The sequence below is a fragment of the Nesoenas mayeri genome, assembly GCF_963082525.1.
Source record: "Nesoenas mayeri genome assembly, chromosome: 1".
In the NCBI taxonomy this organism is placed as follows: Eukaryota; Metazoa; Chordata; class Aves; order Columbiformes; family Columbidae; genus Nesoenas; species Nesoenas mayeri.
In genome coordinates, this window is record NC_137541.1 from 43523827 (window position 1) to 43544737 (window position 20911).

The following is a 20911-nucleotide window of genomic DNA, read 5'->3' on the forward strand; positions in this document are numbered from 1 at the left end:
TGTTACCTTCACCTTTATGAAACTTATACTGATTCCAGGTTGACAACTGGAAATAAGGTAATGGCTTTCTAAAACAGAAAGAACACAAGACTGCTCCATTTCCACGGTGCTTGCTTCTGGCAAACTCCTATAAACACGTTTTTTTTATAAACATGTTTTTTAAGACTGAAAACACAACATTTTTATCGAGACCTAAATTCGTCTCTCTTCAACATGCATGTATTAGTTCTGCAGTTACACTATCTAGCTGCATTAAAGAACCTAATGGCTACATGAAAGAACTCAAACCATTGCAGTAGTATCTAAGATGTAATGAAGATCTGCTGGAGTTATTTTTTTAATGTGCTATGGGGCTGGCCCTGTTTCATATACAGAGGTGCAAGTGGATTTCTTGGGGATGGGACTTGAGGACAGCAAATCTTCTTGGTCCTGCCCTTCCTCTGTAGTGAGGAAATTCTTCTCCTCTCCTCAGACTTCATTCAGTTCTCATGTTAGCTTTTACATTAAAAAATTCAGTTACTTCCTTGGAGTGAGAGAAAGAAACATCACTTTAGGTATCCTCTAACAATTTATTCTTCCTTGGGAGCAAAGGAGTGGGTTTCCATTCTTTCTCTGATGTAAAATACTCGTGAAATATAAGCCTGCACTCATTTAAAAACAAACAAAAACCAGAATGAAAACCTCTAAATATTTTACTTGTTCTCATAATTTTCTTTTGTTTTCTCTTTTAGTTCCATGTCCAAATTTGTATGGCCAGCTGAATGCTTTACAGTTCACCCTGGATGAGAGAAGTATTCTTTGGCTAAATCAGTTTGTATTGGATTTGAAACAAAGTCTTATTCAGTTCATGGCTATGTACAAGTTAAATGACAATTCAAAATCAGATGAACACGTTGATGTTAGAGTTGATGGACTAATGTTAAAGGTACGCTGTCACTGAGGAGGGGTTTTGTGGTTCTTTGGAGGAAAATACTTTTTCTCTTATTCTGAAAAGCTTTTAGCCAAGCAGCTTAAGGAATAAATGAACAAACAACCCACTCAATAAGCAATGCTGCTCTGGAAAACTATGCGGAGTATGATAGTTTGAAGACAGACATCTGCCTTCTATACTACTTCGTCTGTGTCCTTGGAGTATTTTGGTTTTGTATTCAAGACCTGACTGGGAGTATTAACAAATTATTTTACTGTGTTCAATGAAGCTGACATAGCAGAAGAAAAGAAAATTGAGCACTGAAGTAAAAATATAGAGCACAAAATTAATATTTGCACTCTGTATTAATGCAAGGGCCATCCCTTGTTCCTCTGATTGTGGTATATCAGAACCCTTGTTATTGAATACCTGGAGTAAAGTAGTTCATCTGAAGGCTTATTTCCTTCTCTGAAACAAATTCTCACCATTTTCTGTTTCACACTGGCCCTTGTCTGTAGTTCAGGTACACAAGTTCTCTATATGTTTATCTCAAAGGAGTGGTGCTCATTAATGCAGCTGAACATAGGACTTTTAATTCTCTTTACATCTTCTTTGGAGGAGAAGGATTATTGAGCAGACTTTTTTTTTTTCTCTCCCTTTGTTTTTGCATTGGGCATTGGTTTCCAAGGTTCAGAGGTGAACAAAATGAGTTGTTTTGATGGTGCCCACGGGAGAAGTTTCAAGGGTTCTAAAAAGTGAGCATATGCAGAGATGCTTAACTTTGTAAAGCTCTTGGTGCATATTTAATGGAACTTTAAAAGAATATGGTTTGTACAGAATGAAAACAACTAGTGAGAACTAACAACCAGGCAACTACAAATACAGACTGATCTAATATGAATTACTGTATCTGAATAGCCCATTAAGCTACAATGAGATAGAAGTACTCTGAAATCCCTCAAACCTTGATTCATGTTCCTTATTTAATCCCTGTCTTAATTGCATTATTTTTATTCTAGAAAATGATTTTTTTTATTACTGGCGTGCCTGATGTTTACATATCATATAGTTAATTATTATACAGTTACCTATTTGGTTATTTTTTTCTGAGTCTTTTTACTTATATGAAGAAGCTTCGTCACTCTCATCTTCTAAGTGTCTTTAGGATGACTGGTTTACTCTGATGTTTCTGGATTCACATGGCAATATTCTGAGGGAGGGTAGTATCACTGATAATAGCAAAACTAGTGTGGCCAAGGCCCATTTTAGCAACATCAGATAGAGGTTTTGGCATAAAGTGTGTATTGCCTTTAAAAGTTGCACTACAGATATGCAAGTTAAATCCAGTACACTGAACTGTTTTGTGTTTTAGGAGTTGGAGTATATTTTTATGATGAAAAAAACTTATTATGATGGTGCGTTAGCACATTTAATTATTTCCTTGTATCTTACCTTAGGAGTAAACCACTGCACTACTTAGTGTAGTGAAAAACCCTATTTGACAAATTAGATTGAAAAACAGAGAATTAGAATTTGGAGTTCAAAGTTGTAAATACTTGAAACACTTGAAGAAACTGTCTGTGAGGCTGTTACTAAGACTTCTCAGCATAATATAGCTGACCTAAACCTAAACCCTTCAGAGAAGAAAAGCCTGAGACCCTTAATGTTTTCATGCAAACATTGAGTTTTAGATGTGCCAGCATCTTTCTTAAAAATGAGAGGGAACAAAAATGATAATCCATGAGCCTGATTTATCCCTTTTCTGTGTTATTACACTTGACTTCTCATAAAATTATAATTATATTCCTTTATTTTAGCTACCGTGAATGTTATTTTGTTTATTTGTTGTATACCCTCTTAACCTACATATTTATAACTAGATGAAATATATTTCTCTTTTGCAGTTCATCATCCCATCTGAAAACAAACCTGAAATTCATAAAGATCAACCTCGTGCACTTTCCATTCAAAGTTCAGAGATGATTGCTACGAATACGAGATACTCACCAAACTGCAGGCACTCTGATCTGGAAGCTTTGTTTCAGAACTTTAAAGACTCTGAATTTTTCAGTAGAACTTTCACCACATTTCCTAAGTCCCAGAAGAATTTTAATCTTTTGCATCCAATCTTCCAGAGACATGCTCATGAGCAAGATACTAAAATGCATGATGTTTATAAAGGCTATATCACCCCAAAATTGAATAAATATGCATTAAAGACATCTGCAGCTATGGATGTTTGGGCCTTGCATTTTTCCCAGTTTTGGATAGATTATGAAGGAACGAAAAGCGGGAAAGGCCGACCAATAAGCTTTGTGGACTCATTCCCACTTTCACTTTGGATTTGCCAGCCAGTGAGATTTGCAAAGTCACAAAAAGAGCTTTTATCGCATGATCAGACACTTTGGAACATTCCAAAAAGTGAATCTAGTGATCTTGCTAATAGACTGCAACGTAAAAAACTTCTAAAGGAATATTACAGCACTGAAACGGAGCCTTTAACCAATGGTGTTTCAATCTCGGACACTTCAGGGGTGCTTTCTGAAAGCTCTTCCTCTGATGCTGATGTACATGTTCTAGTCCACGTTCAAAGACACGTCAGCATGCAGATCAATCATTACCAATATCTTTTTTTGCTGCTTCTCCATGAATCCCTTGTATTGCTCCTGGAAAACTTAAGGAACGATGTGGAAGCAGTGACAGGAAAACCTGCAGAGCAAACAGATGTCTGCATTGGGATCCTGCTGAAAAGTGCAGAACTGGCCTTACTGCTCCATCCAGTGACTCAGGGAAACCCTTGTAAGTCTCCACTTGTGGAAGAAGAAAGTCCCACGGCACCAGAGCTCTCCCCTTTGGGAAATGGGGAAGCTCTTATTTCTGAGAGTAAATTAGTTGGCAATAAGATAGAGCAAGCTGGTATTACTGATTTTGGTTGTGTAAATGACTGCAAGCCTCTGAATGCTGAAGCTAATAAAGGAATTTTGATAGACCCTCTTTTGTTTAAATCAGACAGTAATATGGATTTTCAGAAAGGGACGTCATTTTCAGATGATGCATCGGATAAAGGTTTGGGAGATACGAGTGAAGGAGCAAGCAGCGGACTTTTTAGTAGAAGTGATTCAGAGGAGGTTTGTGGACCTCTAAGTGAAAAAAGTAGCTTTCATCCTAGGGATTCAGCATCCGTTTTAAATAAGAGAGAAGATTCTACTGAATTTTTCATTGATAAAGAGGATGACAAAAGCATATTCTCAAATAAGTTAAATGAACAGGAAGGTACAACTGAAGGTTGTCCTAACCAAGTCACTGACTTGGAAACAGAAACTGCCTTAGAATCTGAAGAGCTTGAAATCAACAAAGAGAAGGTGACTTCAGTTAGGATGTTTGCATCCCAGTCTTCATCAAGGTACAGAAGATCTAATACTAAATCAATTTTCCTACTGTTTGAAAATATTAATCAGTCTTGTTGGCCACATATTTTAGTAATGGTCAACAGAAGTGAACATCTAGGAGGTGAAAATTTGAAAATCACATGAAGATATAAGTTATGCAGTATGTCACATTCAGTGAAAGCTAAAAGGAACTGGTAGTTATTTTAAACTGTTTACTTTCAGTTTAAATGTTATGAAGTGTGTATGGAGACAAATATTGACACATAAATACAGGAATGCATGTTTCTTCCATGCTTATCTCCCTTTCTTGCTAAAGGATTATTGAATAATCAGATTTTGTTCTTTTATATTTTTTTAAAGTAACTTCTGCGTAATTCCTTTAATTTTAAAGAATAATTTCCCGATGTCTTTATATTTAAAAAGTGCAAAGCCTAAGGAACGCTGCCCGTCCAACCTCCCTGCATTCTCTGTTTCTTACAAGAACATGAAGAGAAGTCCATCACAAGTCTCTCTGGATACCATCTCTATTGACAGTATGATGCTAGAGGATCATTTGATAGAGAGTGATGGAAGTGACAGCCAAAGCTTTCTGGAGAAAGGTACGTAGGTTTAAGAAACTATTTTTAAGCAATATGTGAAAATGTTGATTTTTGCTAAGTAATACTCAAAAGGATTGTAGTGCAGCAAATCCTGGATACTTTATGGCACTATTTTTGTTAGCTTCTCCAGTCAGTAATACCAAGTCTATTCACAGCACATCATTTAAAGGGAAAGCAATATGGTGTGATACTTAATTAGACAGTACTTAATTTTCCCCTCTTGAGGAGAATAAAAGCATTGCAGTGCTATGTCGCAACCCTGAATTAAGCAGAACTGTTCCCTGCTTTGCTTAAAAGCCATTGATTTGGCAGTGTTTGTACTCTGAATCACCGTCGTGCTTGAAGTGGTAAAGGAGCTTTAAGAGTAGATGAAAAATAAATGGATTTTCACATATACTTGCAATGTGAATTACTAGGCAGATAACTTTGGTAGTCTCCTTGCAGCTCGTTCCTGACGCAGCAGTTCTCAGCTATTGACTAACAGCAGATGTTGGTCCAGATTTTGCTAATTTATGCGTGAGCGTTTGCTCCCAATCTGAGGGAGGAATTCAGGCATATGGTAACTATGTCTATGTGGTCTGCAGTATTGTGGACTTAGGCAATTGTAATGTTCTAGTAGTGCTCCAGCAAAACCAATTAAATAATTTTCTGATGTCAGGAAATAAGAAAACTTCATTGGTGCCTCTTTTGTGATAAATTCTACTTTGAATAAAGAATGACAGTATTTTTTTCTGTGGGATTTCTTTTTATGCTAGAGCAATAATAAGAAGAATGCTTCACTTGCAGACCTGTTATATATTCGTATTGCATGTGGTTGTGTGGGAGTATGCCATAAAATACATTTTCCATTTTAAATAACCTTTATGTGTCTTTTCAGTTTGTTAAACAACATTTAACTGCAGGTTAAGTCTACATGCTCTCTAGTTGTCAAGGAAACGCTGCCATGATCACTCTAATGAAAATATATATAACTTATTTCTCTAAATATAAACCTGCAAACATTTGCTTTAAAGGCACTTGCAGTGTTTTAGGTACGTGGATTGGAATCTTTAACCTTTTTTTTTCCTGCTGGATCAGTTTTATATTTGATTTGGAAGACTGAAAAAGGCCCTGCACAAGTTTTTAAACAGTGTGTGGAGGGTGCTTTTTTTGGTGTTGTCAGTACATCCTGCCTCACTTGCATAGCATCTAAAACGTGGAACTTTCTGGATTTGCCAGTTCAGTTGTAAATGTTTGTTTAATAGGCTGTTCAACTAATTTTAAGAATATAATTCATGTACGTATACAGTAACAGGCACTGACTTTATTCTTAATGCAGGGGTGATTCAGGTTGTGCTCTGCTAACTTTGAGTTTTTTCTGATGTATGTGTGGAAGGTATTACAGCCACAAACTATCAAAGCCCATCAGAAAATGCCCGTGAAGGAGGCACAGTGACTGAAAATGGTGATGGGTCATCTCCAGATGCCATGAGCGCTGCTTCAGAGAATGCCCATGAGACTAGTGAAGAAATGGTAATGTTATCAAATCCCATTAGAATACATGTTTCAGTAAATTAAACCTTAAAATGGAGCTAAAATGGATGCTTTTAGAGGTGTTTTTTCCAATAGTTTTGGGAGCTTTTGTCACTGCGTTATGTAAGCCTATAGATCTAGTGCACTTGGATTAAGTACAAGTGCAGATTATAATCCTAGTTACACTGAGTATTCTGTCTTTATCTCCTCCGCAGCCACTGTTGATAAATAACAGTGGTGTCTTAATGTCAGAAAGTATTTCTGCTTTAGTACATAGCAATATTTTGTAGTTTCATCATGTTCTTTTATGCTCTGTTGAATATATTTAAAATGAGCTTTTTAACATCATCAAATATAGATAAAAGGAAACACTGTAATTGACATCTCTTATATGGAGATGTTTCCTTAGCACTGGGAGCATTCTGAAGTGTTTTCAAATAGGGCCATAACAACTGCCCTACTGGGTCAGATCAGAGCAGGGCCTGTTGCAATAGAACAAGAGGTGGTGGTTTTAAACTAAAAGAGAGGAGATTCAGGCCAGACATGAGGCAATTTTTTACAATGAGGATGGTGAAACACTGGCACAGGTTGCCCAGAGAGGTGGTAGATGCCCCATCCCTGAAACATTCCAGGCCAGGCTGGACGGGCTCTGAGCAACCTGATCTAGTAGAAGATGCCCGCGCTCATTGCAGGGGGTTGGACTAGATGGCCTTTGAAGGTCCCTTTGAACCCAAACCATTCTGCGATGCTCTGCTTCTTGTCCATATGTCAAGAGAATTCCCAGCATTTAGAAGAGTTTCTAAGAATAGTGCATGTAGAGAGAGGTTCCCTCCCCAAGACACCATGCAGGGTCCAATGCGTTCCACACGCCTATCCACTTATTCCTTCCTGACCCTTGCCCTAATCAGTGCTTCTTAGATTATATTCTTTTATCAGTTAAGGTAACGAAGTGGAAACCTAAGAGTATATGGGCCTAAAGAGTGAATTTACTGAAATCTGTTGCGTGCTTGCTGACATATTTTCCTTTTTAGTGATGCTAGTCATGTAATACAACCTTTGCTTTAAAATATTGGTGGATCACCTTCATTAAAAAACAAAGAAACAATTTAAAAAGCAGCTCACTTAAATGATTTGTTCTTTTAAAATACATTTCCAGTCATCTGTGCATATAGGCAATATGGGCAAAACAGAATTCATTCAGATTGTTATGCAAATGCATGCTAGTTTATTTTTTCTACTTGGAGATTGTAACTAAAACGTTGTTATAAAAATGAGCTCAGAGTAGTAGCAACGATGATGGACATATATTTTCTTATAGCAAAGCTGACTTTTGAAACTGGCTGCTGCTTTTTTTAAAAGATACTACAATCCAGTAAGTAAAGAAAAGTGGCTGACTGCTGTGCAGATAACTTACATGTAGTAGCCTGTCCTGGATCTTTAACCTGGTCTGACTTGGCACCACACAGGCTTGGTTGTGCTTATGAGATGCATGAAGTCAAATGCAACCTTAGAAGATTTCAGGTGTCATGTAGGTCACACGCTTCTTTGTCTTCCTTTTATGACTTTTCTGGCCAATTCTGAATTGGTGTTGGTGGGTTATAAATACAAGTGTCTGTCTTTGGACAGTTAAGCAACCCATTGTCAAGCCAATGGCTACAAAAAGAAAAGAAGAAATGAGAAAGCTTTGTGTTTTTCTGTGAGCAAGGGTTATGGATACAAAGGTTCTTTTCTGTCAGTGGGGGAAAAGGTTTATACAGAACTTAAAAAAACAATAACCACTGTAAATGTAACTTATAATCTCCTATTGTTTTATTTTGATGTTGTTGACAGATGTCTGTTGTGGTTTTCCAAATATTTGGTGTTAATGGTGAAATTGACATCAGAGGTGAAGACACAGAAATATGCCTCCAGGTCAACCGAGTGATACCAAATCAACTGGGAAATATCAGTGTTCGACACTATCTTTGCAACAGAACTGTTGGTAAGAACTAACAGTGACATTTCAGTGTTGTGAGATTGGAGTTGGAAACATTTGTTCTAAGTAAATAAAAACACTGTATTAGCCTTAAAGCACAAAACCAGTTTTATGTTAATACAATAACATCCTTTGTATGCTGATTTAGAATATCTGCTCTGAGTTCTTTTCCAATACATTGAAAGGGAAAGAAACAAAAATAGAACAATTTCTGATAGTACAGGTAAAAAAGACACACACTGCATTGAATTGTTGTCGTTAGTTTGTTTTTTCTAAATTAAGTAAGTTGCATTGTATTATGTTACTATTTTATGAAGATGGAATTCCTTTACTGTTCTAATGATACTTTATTTAAATGTATCTAGGTTTTAAGAGCTGCTTTTATTCAAGATCTGTTTTTCTAGATTAAGTTAACACCCGCAGTTTAAACAGATTTATAATCTGTGGTTTAAGAAAAGTGAAAAATTGCCTCTGTGTCAGGAAATATGAGTTGCAAGAACAGCCTTTTTTTTTTTTAAGCTCAATAGGAACACAGGGTGTAGTTTCATGCCAGATATTTGCACAACTAGATCAACCAATGTGTCGTCAGAGCTGTTCTTGGGCATGAGTACTTAGACATTCTCTGCCAGAAAGCCTAGTTCACATACTGAGGGTTTTTCCTTGGCACGATGCATTGGCGTGCTGCTTCGTGTCACAGTTTGCTTTGCTGTCCTCTGCCAGCCTTCCACATGGATTGCTGGATGCCAACTCTGTTGCGCTGTAGGGTTTTTGGGCAGATCCATGATGCTCCTGCTTCTGGTTCATCTCCTTTCCCAGGAAATAGCTATAGCAGCTGTTGGCTGCCATTTATTTTAAGACTTGCAGCAAAGTGGGTTTTCTTTGGGAAGTTGTGCTTGGTTGTGCAACCTCTGATGCTGTAGCTAAAGAACCTGTTTACAGGTAAGGTGAGCAGTTGCCAGCAGCTGCTGCCCGAGCAGCTGTTGTGTGATGTTGTAGTTGCGTTCAGGCATCTGAAGGCAAGAAGGAGGTCCAGCGGGGAAGACTCATGGCTGACCTTCACTTCATACAGCAGACAAATTGATTTCTGGTCATCTGTCATATCCTCTGTAAAAGCAAGAGGGAGTAATAGTAAGAACATGCCACCTGAAACTGCTTCCTCTGGTTCAGCTGCTTATGAAAGGCTTGTGCATTGGCTCATTTTATAGACAGAAGATTATAATGTGACTGGAATCTACAAATACTGCCAATTCATCTCTCTTCCTTTCTCTTTCTGGTGGGTACCTGGATGGGTGGGCCAACCACACTTCCTTTGTATATCGCTGGTCACTCCCATTCTGTAAGGTTCATCTTCACTCCACTAACTTCTCTTGACCGTAGGGCTGTGCTTTCTGTACTGAGTCAGGAATCTGCTGCAGCCTCTGCTGCTCCCCATCTCCCAAATTTATTCTAAAATAACAACTAAGGAAAAAAAACAGTTAAAAAAAAATAAATCCAGAGGATTAAGGTTGGAAAAAGCCTGAGAATTACATCAAAAGAAACAATTTAAATGAGTTAGTGGTAACAACATACAACTAAAAGAACTAGTGAGCAAAAGTGTAAGAAAATATCCCAATAAAAGCAACTGCCCAAGACCTTTAATAAAACTTACTCAAGTGCTGAATTAACAGTTGTAACCAGTAAACTGAGGAGTCGTGTAAAGCAATGAATAATCAAGTCATAATTGTAGTCTACAAAGGGGTTCTGGGTAAAAATAACCATCTCAAACCTACTATACTGTTAATGCAGTAAGTATAGAAAGGGAAGCGTGCCTAATAGCTGGAATGAGTTTGAGGGCAATGTGGCAGCTGTGCAATTCCCGGCAGGGCTGGCTGCAGAGTGATGCCTCTATCAGATCTTGCTTGGCAGCAATAACAGAAGACAGGGGGATGGGGTATGGCAGAGGTACTCTGGGAAAGACAGTGCTTCTAGTGAGACCTTGTTGTGCTTGGAGGAGAAGGGAACAGCAGCATGCAGCAGCTTCTGAATTGTTTAATGCATTTTTTACTCCATTCTCTCTTGACTATGCCCCTTCCAGATATCTGCAGGATAACCAAGGTTGACTTCATGGCTGAGACTGTGTGGTCTTTTCTTCTGCTGTTTTTCTACACTTTGGTGGGTTCTTCTGGCAACGACACAGGCATTCTTTTCTGATCTTGGAAATACTTAGAAAAGATATTGCTTATTTCTTTCTCTGTATTTGTGGGAATAATATATATCCTTGAGTGAGAAATAAAGTTTCCCAAACCAACTGCAAAGACTCATTGGACAGAGTGGTTGTTGTTCTCCTACCTGGAGAGCTGCCCTTCCACTCACAGATGTAGCTAATTCTCTTCTCTCTGAGCTAGAGCCACAAAAAGTACCTGATACTTGCAGTGTGGTTTTTTGTTTTCTGGGTTTGGTTTGTTGTTGTGTGATAGTTATTTTGGGGTGGATTGTGTTCTTTTTGAGGGGGTGGGGGGAGTTTTTTTAGGGGAGTTGTTTGTGTTGGTTTTAGTTTGGGTTTTATTTTTTGTAGGGGAAATGTGCGATCAAGGACTTCTTAAACATTGGAAGGGTTGAAGGGTGGAGTCACGGCTGATAGTGTTGTGGAAACCTCTATTCACAGAAGTAGCAAAGGGAGAGGTTCTGGTTCACAGCAGAGGCTGAAGAATCTCTTGTTCATTTACAGTTCTTCCCATTGGTCTTTGCCATCCCAGACTGATGATATATTCATCTACCTTGACTCTGGTGCCAATAGATACATGGATGTGCCCTGACTCCCCTGCTGCGCTAGGTCATCCATGAGAACTGGGCATCGTACAGAAAGACGAATCCAATTAATCTGCTGTCAGGAAAGCCTGTTAATTACTCTGCTGGGCTGCTGTAGCTCCAGGCAATGTCTGCTGTGTGCTGTACTGAAACTGGAAATTACAGTTTTCAGACCTGTACTGTGTTCAGGAGGGGGCAGTACTACTTGAAAAAGTTATTGCCTTTTGCTGTATGTCTGTCTGACTACACTTGGTCTAGAATGGTTGACTGGCATGCATGTTTTCTGAGATGAATATAGGAAGTTAATTATCATTCTTCTCACTCCTTCTCTGACCCCAGTTTTTCGTTTTTTTAATTTGTAAAATAGCCATATACAAAACAGTCACTGATACAGTTCCTCCTGGCTGCTCAGAACCTTCTTCCTGGTGTTCTCCTGCTTTCCCAGAGACAGTGTGTTTAGCTGCAGCTGGGATCCGTGGGCATTGCATGCATCTGTTTTCTTCACTTTGGTTCCCTCTCAGGGGAAGCACATTGTCCAGAAACGCAGTAGGTGTTTAACTTTTCTAGGTGCTATATCAGCAACCCCACTAGGGATGTGGTCCACTTCTCCAGTTGTTAGGAGTCTAGACCAAAGCCAGTTTTACCCCAATGTCCTTTGTTTTCTTGTAGGTTCTTGTTAGGTCCTTTATAAGCCACTGCTGAAGGTTCCAGAGGTAACTCGGAGCAGTCTGGTCTAGCGTTTTGAAAAATAATACATATTGCTTAAGAGAAACTGAGCAGGTAACTTTTACTTCCTCCTACTTCCCAAGGGCAAATAGGAATTCCTCCTAGGTGTAGTGGAGAACTTGTGGTGACTGGTAACCAGCCAGTACTGGGGCTTGACTTGGGCTCTGTCTCTGGCCACTGACTGGGCTGAGTGCATGTGGTACTTATGCAACTTTGCAACCACAGAAAATCTATATCTATCCATAAAGAAAGCTTATGCTCTATGATCTTACCTTGAAAAGGCTTTGAGGATCTAGAGATACGGATCTTGGGGACAAGAAATGGGGACATTGCGAACAACATTGTTGCAAAGACCTGTGGGATACCAACGCGAAGCTGCTGTAATTTCAGTGTGGACTCGTTGCCTAATCTGTGTAACTTTTATTCACTCAAAGCCAACCTCCCACGTTTCTGAATGAATCTGACCCAGTATAGTGTCAGTGTGACTTAGCAAATTGTCTTCTGGTTTCTACAGTTTTGATCTGTGCTTCATCTGGTTCAGTGTATCAAGAACCTGAATTCTTAAATACTAATGCTGTGAACAGTTGTTACAGCATTGCAATAGAAATTAACAATGTATTAATGATATCTTTTAAAAATATGTTCACATGCTGCAAATGTCTTTTCTTTAATGGGATACCTGATTACATATATTTATCGAGATTTGATGTATCAAAAAGCTCACGTCACACAAATGTAGTGTGATTAGCAGTGGCGCCTTGGAATTTTAACCAGGTGCCCTGTAAACCAGATGCATAGTTTCAGAAGGAATACTAATTCTATGCAGTATGGTTTTCCTTTATATACAGGCATCCAGGATAAGCTTTACGAAAGAGAAGTGATGTTGCTTGCAGCCCACAAGTGTTTTGTGGTACGTGTCAGATTATTCAGAGCAGGTTATCTCTGAAATGGAGGGGTAAAGCACGCTGCACTCATTGCAGTGCACATTATTACTTACCGTTAGGTAGTACACAGCAAAGAAGGCACCACAGAGGAGACCTGCACTTCACAGGATCACAGGATAATTGAGAGCAGAGTAGAGGAGGTGATGACGAGACATCTCTAGTCCCATCGTGTTCTCAAAGCAGGGTCAGCTCTGAGATCAGGCCAGGTTGCTGAGGGCTTTGTGCCATCAAGTCTTGTAAAGGACCTCCAGGGGCAGAGACTGCACAACCTCTCTGGGAAGGAAGCCTGCACCACCGCTTCATTTTCCTCATGCCTTACATTCAGTTTGAACTTCTCTTGTTGCAATTTGACCTGCTGTCTCTCAGCCTTCTGTTGAGCACCTGGCTCTGTCTTCACAGCCTCATCGTAGTTATTGGAAGGCTGCTCGTAGATGTTTCTGTACACCTTCTCTTCAGCTTTCTGGTTATTGCTCATATATGCATAAGCAGAAATCAGGAAAGGGGCAGGTTATAATAAATTGCATGTGAGTAGTACAGGGAGAGGAGAAAAAACAGTATTAAAGAAACAAAATTAGAGACAGGAAGTCTTACTTCATCTTTAAGTTTTTTATCCCCTTCTTTATTTCCAGTGTCTAAGCTTGTAAACATTGGACTTTCCTGGGGAAACCAGAGTTTAAACAGAGAAATATTTTTTGTTTTAATTCTCTCAAATTTGTGAGATAAGATAAACTGACATAATTAAGTTCATTTTACTGGAGTTACTTTGATTTCAGCTGTCTCTCAAGTTTCAAAGTTTGCTTCTTAATATAATTACTGTGAATGTGGTTTTGGTCATGCAGATAGTTTTTACAGGTCAGCCATCATAGTGACCAAATGACTTGAGAATCCATGTGATAATTATTTCTGGTTGTGAACCGTCCTTTTTGTACAGCAAATAGATACTGGCCACGGTCTACCCCTGATAATCCGGTTACCTTAAATATTTTATTTTTAGAACTGTTTTCTTGAATGTTGCAGTTGTCTTCACTGGTTAAGATACTGAATCTAACAAGAAACTGCTAGGTTTGTTGGGTTTTTTTTGAGGTTCAAATCTACTGCTACCCAAATAATGGAAGCACCATGTGGTCTTGCTCTCTATTTAACTGCATCGCCGTTTATGTTCCTGTGTCAGGAAATTCTGGTTTTCCAAGAGAATCCCTGTTCTTCTAAAGTGTCAAGTGACTTAAAAGTTTTCCTGACTTAAAACTGAAGGGAGTTAGTGGAAGAGTATGCAAAATAATTGTTTTTCCATTGTCAAGGCTTTGAGGAAACACAGGGGTTTTTGTGAATGGTCCTTTTCTGTTGTCACAGTGAGGTACTATTATTTACATGTGGTGTTTATTTTTCTTCTTTGATATACATAGAAATTTGCTCTGAAGTTCTGGATTTGCAATGCTGTAATTTGTGGATAATACTTCTAAAGTACTTTTGGAAAATCAGTGAGACAATAGAAGTAGAAGTAATTGCATCATACTTGCTTTTTTTGTACATTGCAGAATTTGAATGGAAATTTGTTTTCCTTTTGCAACAGGTTCTGACTGGAAATCTGTGGCTGGACCAGTTAATTCATCACCTGAGATTAGTTTGAGATGGGAGAATGGGCCTAGTGCTGTCAGACATTCTCTGCTGGCTGTAAAAAATGGTTTTCTTCAGTGTCACGTAGAGAACTTCAGTGCTGAATTTCTAACGTCTTCCCTCACAAACATTCAGCATTTTCTAGAAGATGAAACTGTCGCGGAAGTGATGCCTATGAAGATAAAAGTTTCTAATGCAAGGATTAATTTAAAAGTATGTTAACAATAAGCTATTTGGCTGCTCTAAAGAAATTGTGTTCTTGTTTCTTTGATGATAAATCACTAATCTGGATACAGTTAACTTCAAAGAAACTGCTATCATACTCTGGAAGGTCTTTAGATAACACTAAAACAATTTAAAATCCATAGATTTGGTTAGCTCTGTGGTATGCCTGGGGGGGAATTCTCTGCATGACCAAACTATTTGTATGAATTAAATATTTTATACTTTTTTTTTTTCCTCCTCCTCCCAGTCTCTTTTGTAGTCTAGGAGTTTTATAGGTAAGGTATACCAAGTTCCTTAAGGCACAATGTGGGTTATTCTAGTTGGATTTTATTGCTTAGCATAGTAATAGTTTTCTAGTGACAAAACACAGATTTTAGAAGTTAATTCTCTTTCCTACTTAAAGGATTGTTCTTGCAGTGAAAGCTCAGCACAAAAGAAGGAAACAAAATCATGGGAATTTCCAGTTCAAACCACGTGGCTGCTGTTTCTTAGAACCCAGATTTCATATTCTGCCCTACCTGGAAACAGATACTAAAGAATGCAAGCTTTTCTCACCACCATAACTTAAAATAGTAATGTTAAGAGGATATTCCTGCTCAAGTCTCCCAGGGGTTTTTCTTTCAAACATTTAAAGGAGGGGCTGAGTTCTGTCTTGCACAACCGTAGAATATAAAGATAAGGACAATTATTTTTTCTTTTGGTGGGGTGTTACAACCAAAAAAACAATCATAAAGATAATTATAACATTGCTTTCAAAATTAATAATCACCCACATAGACTTCGAACAAAGTGAGGACTGGAATAGCAGCTCCAGTTCTGCATCTGGGGCTGAGGCCTTGATTCTGCCAAGATCATTCTGGACTGGAAGGGCAATTGTTATCTCTACAGTGTTTTACTCAGAGTGCATCAGTGTTCCCTCCCTCTCTGATGCAGCTTTTCCATCCCCTGAGGATCCTTAGGTGGTCATTTAAGGCTGTGTCTACTATAGGAGCAGCACTTTCTTTAAGAGCTGTGGATCTGTTCCTCAGCTTTCAATGTTTCACATATGTGAATGCCCAAATGCAAAAAGGAGAGTCTCTAATGTATAGTCATTTAAATTTAAAAGCAGAATTGTGCTGGTCAGAAGGCAGACTTAAGCAAAACAGTCTTGAGAAGGCAGCTGTTTGAGGTGCGGAATATAGACTAATAAACTGGCAATAAGAGTGTGCTTGGCAGTGAAAGCACTGAAGTGCTCACTCAGCAGTGCACTCAAGTCACAGTGACGTTGCTCATGATGTTTGACAAATGGCAGATTTGATTTGTTTCTACGGAGTTTTTGGGTGATAAAGAACGAGAGGCTGTGGTTCAAATTTATAGTACATTGCCTATTCAATGCAGTTTCTTTTTCTTCCATATGAGCCTTGATGCAGAGTGTTTCATGGGGGGGCAGAATTTAAGAAAAGTTACTTTATTTTTAACATTTTCTACTGTTATCTCAGTGCTGATTCAAGAAACTTTGGCAGTTATATCTCAGTTTCCTTGTTCCATGCTTAATGCTGATATGTATAGTTGCTAACTATATTGGCTGTGTTATTCTGCTTGGCAGGGATAATGGACTATAAAGATTTCCTGGAGAGACCCCAAAAGAAGTAATTTGTGAAGTTCCTCTTCTGTTGAGTGCAGTAACATAACTGAACTGCAGCTGGTGTCATCCCAAACTAAATTCTAAAAAGACAAAATCCGCTCCAGAAGGAGAGCTGCAACCTTTCAGTATCTAAGTATTAATAGTTTAAGGGAAAATCAGATACTGTATAGTGTGAGCTTCTTATCTCTGACTCTCAGAGCTCCTGAGCTAAAGAATGTCTTGTGTTGGGATATAATCTTATTGAGATGTCTGTAAAAATACTTTGAAGTATTTTAGTCAGACCGTATATACTGAGTTCAGCAGACTTCCTCCAGAGATCAATTTGGGCCTTTAATATGATCCCCTCGAAGAAAAATGGAGCAAAAGTTTAGTGGAGATCCCATTAGAAAACTCCACTCTGAAATGTTCCCTTTCAAGTTTCTTTAAATCCACTTATGTTTAATTGAACATCTTAATTAGCTGTTTTGATTTTTCTGGTACACTCATTTTGGAATACTTTTATATTTTTAGGATGACAGTCCACGTGAAAATCTCAAGCCATCTGAGCTGGTACCCATAAAACTACATATTGACGTACTCTGGATAGAACGAAATGATGATGGCACTTTTCTCATTAGAGGTTTGTATGTTCCTGCACCTTGATATTTCAATATTATAATCTAATTATTATTAATACTGTTTTTTCCTTTGTGCAGATGTGTGGCTAATAAGGAAAAGACAATAGATGATAATTTATATAAGTTGTGTTGCCATATACCTTAACTCTAAGTGTAGTCCCATAGAGGAAAATTACTTTTTTGAATAGCGCATTGGCTGTGATAACAACCCACAGCTGAATCAATCTGAGAGAAATAAAAACACACATATAACTTCATCAGGATGCGCTTCATCAGTGCATATCACTTCATCATGATAAGTCTAAGGGTCCTTCGATTGACTACAAACCAAACAAAGTTGCCTTTCTTTACAGATTACCAAGGTGGTTACCTGTTGACTTTGCATTCTTGTGTTACAGGTAGTAATAGACCATATAGTAAAACAAAAGACTATTTGAGAAGTACTAGCAGCAGTTTTCAGTTCTGTATATTATGGTGGTGTCCTGGCAGCTCATGGCTGGGATTGCACTGAGACTTGTAGTTTGAACAATGATTTAACTTTGTACTTTTCATGAAACATGTATACACTTAAGCATTTTTTTTCCTATAAGAATGGGCAACTACTTAATAGTTGTAACACGGCAATAAATTTTAGAGCTGGAACTTTGCTGTTGTCTTTCAGAGATGTCAGAGAGTCATAGAGTAATCTAGGCTGGAAGAAGTCTCTAGAGGTTGTCTGGTTCTACTGCTTGCTCAAAGCAGGGGCAGATTAGATCAAGTTGCCCTGTCCACTTGAGTTTTAAGCATCAACAAGGCAATACCACAACCTGTCTTAAATAATCTGTCCTGGTGTTTGACCACCCTTATACTTAATTTTTTTTGGCAATGTCTAAGTGGAATCTCCTTGGTTGCAGCTTATGTCTGTTGCGTCTTGTCCTGCCACCTCAAGACAGAGGTGCTTGAGCACTTTCCAAGCACCTCAGGGAAGTCTGGTCCATCTTCTCTGTACCTTCCACGAGTTAGGCAAAGGCAGCAGTGAGATCACCCCAGAGCCTTCTCATCTTCAGTTTTAACACAAGTGTCTCCCTGAACCCCTCATTTGTACAACATTTGCTCCTGGCCACGATTATCTCTGTGGTCTCTCTGCTGTTGGTGTCTTTTCCACACTAGGGAATCCAAAACCAGATCCAGTATTCCAGATGCGGTCTCAAGGAGAACAGTAACTTCCCTCATCTTGCTGGCTATGCCCTTGGTAGTTCAGCCTGTGCGTGCCTGGTCTCTGCTGTGAGCTCAGGGCTGACTCATGAGAAATCCTCTTGTTCACCAAGGCCTACAGGTCATTTCCTGCAATGTTGCTTTCTGTCCAGTTGGTCCCCAATCTGTCATAGAGGGAGTCTTCACGCTGCCTTCAGCTGAACTTCATGAGGCTCCAGTCATCTCATTTCTCCAGCCTGTTCGGGTTCCTCTGAAAGCCAGCCTTGCGCCTCCGTGTGTCAGTCGCCCTTCACAGAACTGCAGAGGGTGATCCCACCCTTTCATCCAGGTCCTGAATATAGTAATCCAACAATTTGCAAGGTATTGGATGACTTGAGGAAGAGGAGGCTGCAGGGTGATCTTAATGCCCCCCTTCACCTACCTCATGGGAAGGTGTAGCAAAGATGGACCGGACTGCTGATAGGTATCCTGCGGCATTGTTTCTATTTTCATTTCTCCATGTTATCTAAGACATTGTTTGAGTGTTTAAAGATGTTCAATACATTTTGGCCATCTTTTTATACTAGACATTGGAACAAATAGTAATTTAGTGAGAAAATACAGTTTTTAAGGTTTCTTTCTGGTCATAATTTTTTTCCCTTTTTTTTGCTGAAGTGCTTTGATCCCTGTTCTTATCGTGGACTCCTCAGGTCCACTGACTTCAAAGGCAGAGGTCAATGCTATCTGCACTGCAGTGATTTAGGCATCTGCAGTGCTACATGTTTGAGTCCCCTTGTGTGTGGTGGGAGGAGGGGTTAATGAACAGAAAACTCTTGTTTAGAACAAAATGTTTTAAAAGCACAGAAAAACAGTATTTTTTTAGACTATTGAGAACCATGGCCCTCATTTTTCCCTTGGTGTACAGCAGTATATGTGAACAGATGTTACAGGGCACTTCAATTATAAATGCTTGAAAGTTTCTTTAATGCCAAGTCATTGAAATTATTTTCCAGTTTAAAAACTTGATCCTGCAGGTTTATTTCACTGTGTCTTGAAATGTAAATGCAGTCTTCAGATGAGATTTGGACATGGACACAGTATATTAATAGCTATATTAATAGTTCTCAAACGTAATTCTTCAGAATGCATATTCTGGGGGGGTGATATTGGTCAGTATAAAAATGCGGTAATTTTCTTGAAGCTGGAAGCTAGATATTGCTTCTTCTCATACCTCTTTTACTTCTTTCTTCTTCCAAAAGAGTACATGACTTTGAATTATATTTTTATTCTTAAATTTTATTTTGGGAGATAAATATGAATGCACTTAATATTACAAGTATATTTGTTTAGTTGGTTTTAATTTTGTGCTGATGAGAATCAAACTTAAACATGACAAAAAAAAACCTAAGCACTACTATTAAGTATCTTTCTGTGATATAGACAATCAAAGAGTAAACGATGTGTCAAAGATGAAGAATTCAAGTAGTGTGACTGGGACTGTTGGACATAAAACAATGGACCAAGCCACGCAGACTCCTTGTGAATTTCCCAGACCTTCTAAAAATGAGGTATTTAGAATTACTTTTGACTTTTTCCTCCCCTCAAATTTATGCTACAGTCCTTAATCATCATAATTGTTACATTATATAGAGTTGGGCTTGAGGGTTACGTCTGTTTAGAAATCTGTTCAAGATGGAAGATATGAATTATGGATGTTATAGTATGGCTCGGTACTTAGCACACAAAATAAATTCAATACCACTTTTAAAATAGATTAATAATGCACTACAGACTAATTCTCCTTCACATGAGGGAGTTTTATGACAGAGCAAGTCTCTGTCCCCATCTCTTTCATCCCTGTACAACACAACTTCCAAAGAAAAAGGACTAGACTGTTAAGTCAGCCCCTTACTATCAATCATACCTGGATTTTGAATTGATGATGACACAACTCGCGCATCAATTTGGCTCTTTTTTCCACTGGGTAAGAATCCATTCCAAGAGCTCAGAACCTGGTGTCAGGTCCCCTCCCTTCCAGACAGGAAGCGGCGTAGCTAAAACGTTGGGTATCTTTGCATTTTGAGCCAACTGCATCAACTCTCTCCACTTTCTACACTCACTGACTGGGAATCAGTCGCAACTGACTCAGCCCCAACAAACCTGCCCTCATCAATTAATGTGCGCAGATGGAAAAGTTCTGTCATGGCAAAAGTTGACAGTATGCAGGAATACTAATAATGCTCTTTTCTAACACCATCATTTCAGCTTATTGAAGAAAATGAATGTCTCAAACAGCAACTAGCCAAAGCCAAAATGGCCCTTGCTGAGGTCCAAATGGAAAAAGATGACCTGCTTCATCGGATAAAGAGGATGAACGTTGATCAGTAGGACACTGTTCTGTTGGTGCCAATGCATCAGCAACAGAACTTCAGGTGATGGTGGCATCTAAAATACTGTTTGTGAATTGCTGGAAGCCATGGTTATTTTTTTTGGTCACAAAGTTTTTAATTACGACCAAAATGTTTGTGAACTAGTTACTTTTCTGAAATTACCATTAAAACACTGCAACTTTTTTCAGCCCATTTTAAACTGAAATGACTTTGGAAGAAAATCTGTTTATACTGTAGTTTGTTAATTTACTGAAGAAAGAAATCATATCATCTACTTTTAATATTATCAAAGGAGATGTTATTTTTAAAATGTTTTGTGAAAAATGGATGGCTTAGCAATGACAGAAGGTGCCTAGGTGCATAACTGAGTAAAAAGTACCATGCCTCATTAACAAACTGTACCTCTGTTTAAGATTATGTTGTTTT

General features: G+C 38.5%; 1 protein-coding gene across 1 annotated transcript in view; it reads left to right on the forward strand.

Annotated features, from left to right (window-relative positions):
- BLTP3B (bridge-like lipid transfer protein family member 3B) overlaps positions 1-20650 on the forward strand; it is a gene marked incomplete at its 5' end in the record, with an annotated part of 58708 nt that extends 38058 nt beyond the window's left edge. The window contains 9 exons of the mRNA XM_080350047.1: positions 732-925; positions 2815-4313; positions 4723-4898; positions 6274-6410; positions 8241-8391; positions 14413-14669; positions 16816-16924; positions 19536-19663; positions 20361-20650. Coding sequence (XP_080206173.1) covers positions 732-925; positions 2815-4313; positions 4723-4898; positions 6274-6410; positions 8241-8391; positions 14413-14669; positions 16816-16924; positions 19536-19663; positions 20361-20483 — 2774 coding nt within the window. The 3' untranslated portion in view covers positions 20484-20650. The remainder of the gene's footprint in view (positions 1-731; positions 926-2814; positions 4314-4722; positions 4899-6273; positions 6411-8240; positions 8392-14412; positions 14670-16815; positions 16925-19535; positions 19664-20360) is intronic.
- Positions 20651-20911: the final 261 nt, after the last annotated feature.